This window comes from Entelurus aequoreus, linkage group LG09 (assembly GCF_033978785.1).
Source record: "Entelurus aequoreus isolate RoL-2023_Sb linkage group LG09, RoL_Eaeq_v1.1, whole genome shotgun sequence".
NCBI classification, from domain to species: Eukaryota; Metazoa; Chordata; class Actinopteri; order Syngnathiformes; family Syngnathidae; genus Entelurus; species Entelurus aequoreus.
Window position 1 is genome coordinate 81,299,881 of NC_084739.1, and position 9,954 is coordinate 81,309,834.

At 41.1% G+C, this 9,954-nt stretch overlaps 1 protein-coding gene across 3 annotated transcripts in view; it reads right to left on the reverse strand.

The window, feature by feature from the left end:
* Window positions 1-9,954, reverse strand: part of anapc1 (anaphase promoting complex subunit 1) — a 67,976-nt gene that overhangs the window by 23,338 nt on the left and 34,684 nt on the right. For all 3 annotated transcript variants that reach the window (XR_009827371.1, XM_062059563.1, XM_062059562.1), the window contains exons 23-38: window positions 8,472-8,563; window positions 8,243-8,391; window positions 7,997-8,075; window positions 7,574-7,610; window positions 7,305-7,381; window positions 5,823-6,001; window positions 5,611-5,697; window positions 5,373-5,512; window positions 5,176-5,294; window positions 4,915-5,045; window positions 4,701-4,841; window positions 4,447-4,599; window positions 3,957-4,038; window positions 3,744-3,835; window positions 3,445-3,579; window positions 3,253-3,335 (exon numbers count right to left, since the gene is read on the reverse strand). Coding sequence is in view for 2 of the 3 variants with exons in the window: in XM_062059563.1 (XP_061915547.1) it covers window positions 3,253-3,335; window positions 3,445-3,579; window positions 3,744-3,835; window positions 3,957-4,038; window positions 4,447-4,599; window positions 4,701-4,841; window positions 4,915-5,045; window positions 5,176-5,294; window positions 5,373-5,512; window positions 5,611-5,697; window positions 5,823-6,001; window positions 7,305-7,381; window positions 7,574-7,610; window positions 7,997-8,075; window positions 8,243-8,391; window positions 8,472-8,563 (1,776 nt within the window). In the remaining variant the exon portion in view is untranslated. The remainder of the gene's footprint in view (window positions 1-3,252; window positions 3,336-3,444; window positions 3,580-3,743; window positions 3,836-3,956; window positions 4,039-4,446; window positions 4,600-4,700; window positions 4,842-4,914; window positions 5,046-5,175; window positions 5,295-5,372; window positions 5,513-5,610; window positions 5,698-5,822; window positions 6,002-7,304; window positions 7,382-7,573; window positions 7,611-7,996; window positions 8,076-8,242; window positions 8,392-8,471; window positions 8,564-9,954) is intronic.

Below are 9,954 nucleotides of genomic sequence, written 5' to 3' on the forward strand. Positions count from 1 at the left end.
CCAAACTTCATGAATGTTTTTTGTGACAAATAAGTATGTGCTCCAATCACTCTATCACAAAAAAATAAGAGTTGCAGAAATTATTGGAAACTCAAGACAGCCATGACAGTACGTTCTTTGCAATTGTATATAAACTTTCGACCACGACTGTACATCAATCTCTATAAGACTTTGACGAGAGGTGAGACATGGGCCGAAGAGGATTTTGTGGAAATGTGATTCACTTAAGAAGTTTTTTTCTTCATTTCTCAGTGAACAATACATTAGTCTTGCATGCATAACGTCTATGTGCAAAAAATAAGTTTAACATTGGGGCGGACACATTCTGTACTGCAAACCAGACAGATCCGTTAATAGTTTGAGCAGAAATATGTCATAAATGAACTACACCCCAAAATGCTATTTCCCATTAACTGTGGCGAGTTGTCCATTAGCCTTCCGCCAGAATGCTGCTGAGATAGGCTCCAGCACCCCCGCGACCTCGAACGGGACAAGCGGTAGAAAATGGATGGATGGATGTTTTTTAAAGTAACAACTTGCTGACAATAAAGTGAAAAACAAGTTGTTTACATGTTAATAGCAATTTAAAACACAAAGCAGTTTGACCAATGTAGATGAAGTCTAATAAACAAGCTTCGTTCTTCTCCAACAACACGATGTTGTTCAGTTTGGTCAGCAAAAGTAAATACGAATAAGGCAATACCTCTGGCATGTAATAAACCAGCTTAGTGCCTCACTGACAACGCCGTGTGCTGTCAGCTTTATAGCCTAGCATTAATTTGGTATTGTACTAGGGCTGGGCGATATGGACCAAAACTCATATCCCAATGTACAGTATATTTGGCTAAATATCGATATACATCACGATACATGCGTATCAATTTGTTTTATTGCAAACAATACTTAAAGTGCCTGTTTGCACCATTTACACAGATGCCTAGAGGGCGCCAACTTTACGATGTATTTTACAAAGTATATCCAGTCCTCTTACGGCTTCTCGTACGTAATGACGTAATTATGTGCGTACGTAACACATGCACGCGCAATAGTTTTTGGTGTTGTTAGCTGATAAAGGCAATTTGGATAGCTAGCGTTAGCTGTCATTGAATGTTTATCCTATCATAACAACAACATGACTGCAAATTGTTTGTTGCTTCTCTTGGACTGCTTTTGTATGTGTGTATGCGCTCCCTGCGAGCACGCGTTGACGAGACCGGGTGAGTGACCGCCGTAAACACCAATCATTTAATTTGGGCTAGTTAAAATGTTTATTACATAAACTTTGTCATTGTGAAAAATATACATAATTGTCAAATGTGTTCGGTTAAACCACTAATGGTAACATAAGCTAGCCGGTGGTGTTCTTGTTGTATTTTTTGCTTTGAAAAATGTTACTGTGACGAAGTTGAAAACAGCACCTTTAACATGAGTAATTTTCTGGAAATGTTAAAGTCTAATTCATAGAAAGATGCACATAAAAATATGAGAAAGCCTTGAAAATAATATAAGAATAATAAAGTATTATCGTTCAACTTCTTAAAAACAAACCTTTAAAGCTCAAATCCTTATCCGTCTGGTTTAAGGGGATATTTTAAACATAAGCAGCAATTTGAAAATAATTTACCATTAACTAAAGTGTTTTTTTTAGCTCAACGTTTTTACAAGACTCTTGTCCCCTCAAAAATTTAAGCCAAAGAACACGAAGCTGCCAACTGCAGGATGTTGTGCGACAGGTGACAATATTGCCCCTGCAGCTAAACACCCTTTCAGATTGTGAAAACATTTGTTGAGGCAGTGCTTCTTGAGCAAAGTACTTGTGACTGGGTAGCTCATATAAAAAGTTAATTATTTCTGGCAGCTTTTTAAATATGTTTTGTTCATACCATTGCAACTGGGAACACATCAAGTTACACAAAGTTTGTATTTTGGCAGAAATGTCTTCTCCATCATTTTCAAGTGCATCTATCTCTCTAGCGTTGTTGATTTGATAGAATCACGTAAATTGCAACTCGCAGAGCTGCTGTAATCAACGCATGGTGCCCCGAGTGAAGCCGAGTGTTGTCGAGGCTTGTCGAGGCTTGAGTCGAACAGACCCAATCGCTGGCAATACTGCTGAGGATTCTTTTTTCATTAAGAGCAAAAAACAGGAGAAAAAACAGGATCGGCAAGACGCCGGGAAAAAAAGACAAAATATGTGATTTCCCGGCAAAAACGGGAAGGTTGACAGGTATGGTTCACACACTCCTGATACTGGAGTTTGTGTCACGTTAGCACGGCTCCTACCCCGCCTCACAGTGTGCGTGGAGGAGGATTGACACAACTTTCAGCGCAGGCAGAATGAGCATAGACTTCTGCGTCCAGACAATAATGATTAAATATATATCAATATTGGCTCAAATACATAGTCCTCTCTAAAATATACCGGTATAACTTGTAATACTAGTATACCGCCCAACCCTATACAGTACCTGTGGCATTGTGCTGAGATGAAATGGGACAACAAAACATTTTAGCTAGAGTTGACGTTACATGAGAACACTGACACAGTTAGCAATTGAATAATGGGGAAGTGATCACCCCAGTAAACAAACGGCAAGACATAATAAACAAACCATACACACCGTTTTACATATTGCCTGCTGCACGTCTCTTTCTGTTCCAAACACTTTTATAGTCAGAACCGCTGATTTAGGTGTGAGCCAGTGACACAATACTGTGTTGTACTTTCAGAAATGAAAGCACATGATTAAAGATTTCCAAACCATTAATTTTTTCCCCTTTTCAGTATAATTTCTGGGTTGAATAAATGTGTCTGTCTCCAATTTTGGGGGAGCACGTTGCCCCAGTTGCTACCCCTATGTCTATGTGTACATCTTGTTTGCCCTCAGCACAGGGCTATGCTCTACTGAGTCCGCTCTAGTTTACAATGGCTCAAAAAAAATATTTTTAGTGAGCATTGTTTGATTTTGACATTTGAAAATGTCTTGTAAAGTGATTCTTACGATATGTTCAAGTGCCTCGTTTGGGAAGATTTTTTTTATGAGAGCTGGATGTGTGCTAATAAGAATGTAATTCTGTCTCAGTTTGACAAAACTAACTGAACGAGTGCACCACTACCAGGGCTGGTGAATAGTGAGTTTATTTCAGAACAATGCAGCTATTGTATACAGAACTTTAGGGTAAAAAAAATGGTCAAGATGAATACCGATCACCTTGTGAATAAAAAAAGATACTGATATAAATTGTACTCACCGGTTGTTAGTCTTCAGGTAGATCATGGCAAGGGCCAGGGTGGCACCAGGACAAGTCACATCCACATTGATCGTATCACCTTCCTGTAACAACCATTATAAGAATAACTGTTTAACACATCAAAATACATCATGCAGCGCAGTTATCATCGGACTTAAAGACATTTCCACAAATCCATTTGTCCCGCTTTACCTTGATCTGGTAGCTTGGAGACTTGTGTCTTTCCCTGCTGGCACCGATCTGGGCCCTGCGGTGCCCGCCCACCATGTACTGGTACATTTGCTCAGGGACGTTGAGGTCACTCATCCCGATCAGGTTGCTGCCTTGCTGCCGGGAGAGCGAGTATAGAGGAGAGGACAAAGAAAAATAACAAAAATGGGCCGTGTGAGTAAAAAGTAATGAGTCAAAAAAGGACAAAATATGAAGACAACATTGGGGTTAATTTAACAATTATTTGCTTGACAGGCTAAGCACATGTCGATGTGACTTACTCCGAGGCAGACCATGCCCAGAGCGAGCCCTGCAGCCAGGGAATAGGACTCTCTGTCTGTGCAGTACTCCATTTCTGGTCCTGGAGGTCGACCTGAGGTACACATACACAGAAATATTCACACAACTTAGGATTGATTTTGTTTTTTTTTTAGATGTTAAGGTTAACAGAACAGAATAACATTACTGAAATTTTTATGCAAACATGCCCGCACCTATCTCCGATTGGAGAACTTCAGCAATGTGTCGGTGTCCCGTTCCCTGGTACACAAGCCCGATACCTATTACAGAAGCAACCTACAGACAGAGAAGAGAAGATGCTCGGTGTTTAACTGGTTCAAGGAATATTCTAGTAATAGAATCAAACATGGTCCTCATTAGAACATTGCAAAGGAGTATTTGGGGCACAGAATGGAATTAGCTAGCACCTACAAACCTCTAGCTGCGTCCTGTCATGATGTACATACAGTATGTAGTGGAGAGAAACATTTTCACCAAGATACTGTGTGCAAAATTAGCTTTGTAACCTATAACATAAATCTGACGTGTTTTTTTCTTAATCTTTGTTTTGGATGGGCACAGTTGTCAGTTAGCAGCTTGATTTTTATGTGGAAAAAGTTTGAAAGTCAATGGTGTATACTCAAAAAAATGAAAATAACAACAAAAGATTGGTAGTTTTAAATCACGAATGCCTTTTAATCAGACCTGAATGTTGTGTGGAACATCCAGCTCAGTGGAGGTAGGGGGGAGAAGAGCAGGGATGTGTATGCTGAGCAGGCGGGTGGTTGACATGTCCATTGTGCCGATCCTGGCTGCAGCCACACCCAGCAGGAGGCCGATACTGGTCATCTCATGGCCCTGATACGGTGACAGGACCAAAGGAATGAAAACTGAGGTAGTCGAGGACCTAACTGGTGGATGCAAAAATGTTACAAGTATGGCCTCTCAGTCGTGTTCACCTTGGTGAGGTAGTCATGAATGTTGAGTGTGGCCAGCTTTGTGAGGTGTCCGTTAAGGCCGAGGGCCATGAGGAAGCCAGCGTGCTCGTTCGCCATCTCTTGGCTTTTGTTCTTATTGTAGACGATCCAAGCAGAGTCCACCTAAACACACAAGTAGAGGCTCACATTTATTTGTGAGTGACTACGGGATCAGTTCAGAGGTTTGAAGACGTACCTGCGAAGCAGGGGCGATTTTGAGTCCGGCAGCTACGCCGTTATGGAAGCTGGGCCAGCTGGTCATGTTGGCTGGAACGTCAATGTTCCCACTGTTCAGGTCCACCATGGTGTTTCTGGGCGGGGCACGACCTGTGCCACAGATTTACAAACAAGTGACTTTGTGTGCACATTATTTCAAAACACATTTTCATCTGTATTTATTCTAAATAGTAGATACTTTTAATCAAAAGATGATTAATATGTGTAAATATGTCATTGCCTGTGAGGTTAAGTTTAGGGATGGGTAGAAGTTCAGTGGGAACAGGCTGGTAAGAGAACAGAGTGAACAGGCCTCTTCCTACTGGGAGCCCCATGGTCCTTTGGCTCAATTGTAGCAGTCTGAAAAAGGTGGAGGACACGTCACTGAATATACTGTACATAAGAACAACCACACACTGTAAATATACGGAAACATACTTGTTCTCTTTCTCCTCAATGTACTCGTGGTCAGAAACCTCGGGCAGCTGGACAACGCTTACTCGGACTGGCCTGGAGCTCTGCAGGAGCCTCCTGACCTCTTGGACCCTCAGGTCCTGACTCCAGATCAGTCCTGTAACCTATTGGAATATGTTTGAGAAATACAGTCGGCATGCATACTAAATCTCTGGCCATGAAAGTAACACGTGGCCAGTAGTAGCAGACTGTGGTACTGTACCTCCTGGACGATGTCTGACATGCCATCCTCCTCCTCGTCGGTCTCTGTGGTCGCAGGAGGCTCCAAGGACAGACTTGAACTTAAAGTCTGAAATCCCAAACATTTTCAGACAGCCACAAACAGTATACCATCTAGACCAATTGAACAGAGTAATTACAAATAAAGGTTTGTAGACTACAACGTAGCCCACCAGTAAGCCATTTGAAACTCACAGCTTTGTTCTTTGCCAGGCTCATCTTGTGGGCCTGTCTGGTGCGGTCCTGTCGGCCAATCAGTAGGCAAACCTCCTCTGACCAATCAGCACACGGCTGCTCCCGGCAATGGTAGATGGCGTCTCTGATGGGCAGAGCCACACCGAACGGGACAGACTCCAAGTCCTTTAGAGTGAACCCTAAACCAGAGAATGTAAAGCAACATTTTTTCTATATCTAGCAACAACAACAATAATAAAAGTAGGGGTGTCCGTTATGTTTCCCACTTCGTATACCTTTATTGGAAATTTGTGTATTGGTTGATACCGATATTGAGCCGATATCAGCATGAATAATACATACTTTTTTTTTATTTGTAGTGTGGAGTGTTAGAAAAATTTAAGTGAAATTAGTCTAACTCAAACAGAGAACAATGGTAGGTATGGAAAACAAAAACATATTTCTATTCTATTGGTCACAACAATTAATTAAGTCAATCAACACAATAAGCTGAATGATGCGGACACATTTGATACTGGATGTTTTCTAATACGCTTCCGCCTTGGAAACGTTGTATGTGTAAATTACATGCAACCAGAAATATTCGATACGTGTTTCTGTTGACAAATGTGCTGTTTTAGACTGCAACAGTGTTCAGTTAAGGACACTTATTACGAATGTATAGCTTGTGTGCTACAGTGTGCTTAGCTGTTGTATAACCTATTGCCGACAAAGTTTACCTTTTGTACAAAATACAAGGAAATTGCTAAATGGAGGACATTTAGATGTTAACTGATTGTCCAGCTTTGCACAAGTAAACGCGCTGCAAGACGATTTGCATCGGAGGGCTTATATTGGAGATGTTAGGGAACCCAGTACTTGTTTTTTGGCTTCTATCAGACAGATATCCGATACCAATATTGGATCGGGACACCCCTACAGTGGTGTGCAAAAATATAACACTTGTCAAATCTTAGGAAACTGGTGTTTTATTTGTTCCCAAAGCCTGAATTGCACTTTATTGCTATTGTGAAAGGTAAAGGCAAAGGCACTCAGAATATTTCACCCAAAAAATAATCGGTCCAGTCCTTTTTTTACACTTTACTCTAATATTTAGTGAGGCCCCCTTTGGCAAAAGTCAGAACAGCACATCTTTCAGGAATTGTGTCAAAGTATTTTCTGAGAGTTTCAACATCGATGTCATTCCACGCTCTTAGAAACCAGTTGTAATGCATATAAAGGGAGATTTAACTTTTATTCTGCATTTCCGAAATGCAGTATGTTTCCCAGAAATTTACAAAGGTATCATGAAGGTGTCTGTGGAACATCCATTTTGCAATATTAGTATGGTTGAAGGTTCCATTATATAAGAAACAATGTTTTTTTTGTTTTTTTCATTGAAATACGACTTTGTTTTTTAATTCATGGCAAGTGTTCTACTATTTTTGCACACATCTGTATATTAACGGGTAATAAAAGCTACCAAAAATTGATTTTGCCTACCTTCTGAGGTGAGCCAGACAACTAGCTGCTCAGCCAGACTCTCGCTGCAGAATTCAACTTGATTTATGCTGCTTTGCCTGAAAAAACCCCAAAATGACAAATACACACACTTACAGCAAACATCAGCCTTTGTATATTGATCTTAATTCTGTTTGATTCTAAATGACATTGCCATTTAAAAAAAACAATGGTTGAACTTTAGGGGCAATTTCCGATTCAGAATGTCCACACCCTTTTATCGCTCCTTACGCTAACGCGATTCTATTTACCTTTTGTATTGCTGTTCACTGGCACAGGACTTTTGGCCTGAGGGGTGGAAGACAGAAGAGGTGCAGGCGAGAGGTCAACAGTGTCAATAATTATCTATTCCATATATTGTTTGTATTCAACATGCACAAATTGAACAGCTGGGACACTCAACCTGCAGGTTGAATGCTCAATTGTTCAAATGCTTACACACTGCATACAAAGTCAGCTTGCAGTCTTTTGTCCATAGAGAAATGGCTGATCAAATACTAAAGTGATGGGACTGTTTTGTTTTTCCCCCCTCAAAGCAAAATCATGTGACAGCCAATTCTACGTCACATGCCTTTATTTTTGCTTCCTGGGCCCTGAAGCAGGGAGCTGACAGCTAATAAGGGCTGCTCATCGATAAAACACATGCAGTTGACGTCTGAAGAGTGCAAACTGACCTGCGGAAAGCTTTACTAAGTACTTGGCCACATTGGATGACGTGGCGTTGTCGTCGCCACTGATGTAGAGAGCATAACTCTGGTAGCAGACACAGAGACAGAAGAAAGAGAGAAGGTGAACATAGAGTTATTGTATAACACATCTGCTAAAGGTAAAAATAAAAATTCAGACCATAAATGTATTGTATATTTTGTAATTTTTTGTGTTTTTCTTAGGATGTCTGAGGTCTTGTACAGCAAACATACCAGAACCAGCAATCGGATTCTGTGGCAGATGCCGGGCAGGTAGGGGAAAGGTGGGGCCTCCTCGCCCCGAAGGCAGCTACTGAGCCAGCTGAAGACGCAGGGAGGCTCCGCCCGCAGGAAAGACGGATGCTGCATCTGACCAATCAGAGCTGACGACAGAGAAAGTAAGGTTAAGGTTTTTCCTGCACACCAGGATGATGGAGGATAAATGCAATTAAAGGGCTCTTACTCTGGTCTATAAGGCAGCTTTCTGTGAACCCCTTTATTAATGAGGGGTAGTCTCGCCAGTATAGATCCACATACTCCTCCAACTGCAGGTCTCTGCACAAACGCATATCATTTTTACATGATTTAGGTTATGACAAAACTTTTTCTATCCTGGTTGTGGTCTGATAAAGACAAAGAAAAATGAGGTCCCTATATATATAGTCAAACCTGTGTTAGCGGCCACAAAAATCTCTCCCGCAGAGAAAAGTAGTATTATAAACTACAGTAGGGGTGAGAATCTTTTGACACCTAACGATTTAATACGATTCCGATTTCTGAGGTGACATTTCGATTGAAAAACGATTTTAGATTCAACACCATTCTCGATTCAAAACGATTGTCGCAGTGTATTATTTGTGTAATAACAATTATAATGAAACTTTTTCAAAACAGGTTACATGTTAGAAAAGCTTCTTACTTAGGCTTTCTGGCCTAAAATTGTTTTTAAAAAGAAAACAAACAAAAGTATTTTTGAAATAGAATTGGAAAGAATAAGAATCGCCATTCGGATATAAATGTAATAGCAGCCACTAATATCAAAATTAGCAGCAATAATGCATGATGTTGATAGTCTGAGCCCAACCCCGAGTACATTTCACACACATACATACATAAATATATATACATACACACACATACACTATATTGCCAAAAGTATTTGGCCACCCATCCAAATGATGAGAATCAGGTGTCCTAATCACTTGGCCCGGTGTATAAAATCAAGCACTTAGGCATGGAGACTGTTTCTACAAACATTTGTGAAAGAATGGGCCGCTCTCAGTGATTTCCAGCATGGAAATGTCATAGGATGCCACCTGTGCAACAAATCCAGCCGTGAAATTTCCTTGCTCCTAAATATTCCAAAGTCAACTTTATCATAAAAAAAAGTGAAGAGTTTGGGAACAACAGCAACTCAGCCAGGAAGTGGTAGGCCATGTAAACTGACAGAGAGGGGTCAGTGGATGCTGAAGCGCATAGCGCAAAGACTTTGTGCACAGTCAGTTCCTACAGAGCTCCAATCTTCATGTGACCTTCCAATTAGCCCACGTACAGTACGCAGAGAGCTTCATGGAATGGGTTTCCATGGCTGACCAGCTGCATCTAAGCCATACATCACCAAGTCCAATGCAAAGCGTTGGATGCAGTGGTGTAAAGCACGTCGCCACTGGACTCTAGAGCAGTGGAGACGACTTCTCTGGACTGATGAGTCACGCTTTTCCATCTGTTAATCTGATGGACCAGTCTGGGTTTGGAGGTTGCCAGGAGAACACTACATTTCGGACTGCATTGTGCCGAGTGTGGAATTTGGTGGAGGAGGAATTATGGTGTGGGGTTGTTTTTCAGGAGTTGGGCTTGGCCCCTTAGTTCCAGTGAAAGGAACTTTGAATGCTCCAGGATACCAAAACATTTTGGATAATTCCATGGGATGGCACTTCAAGTTCATA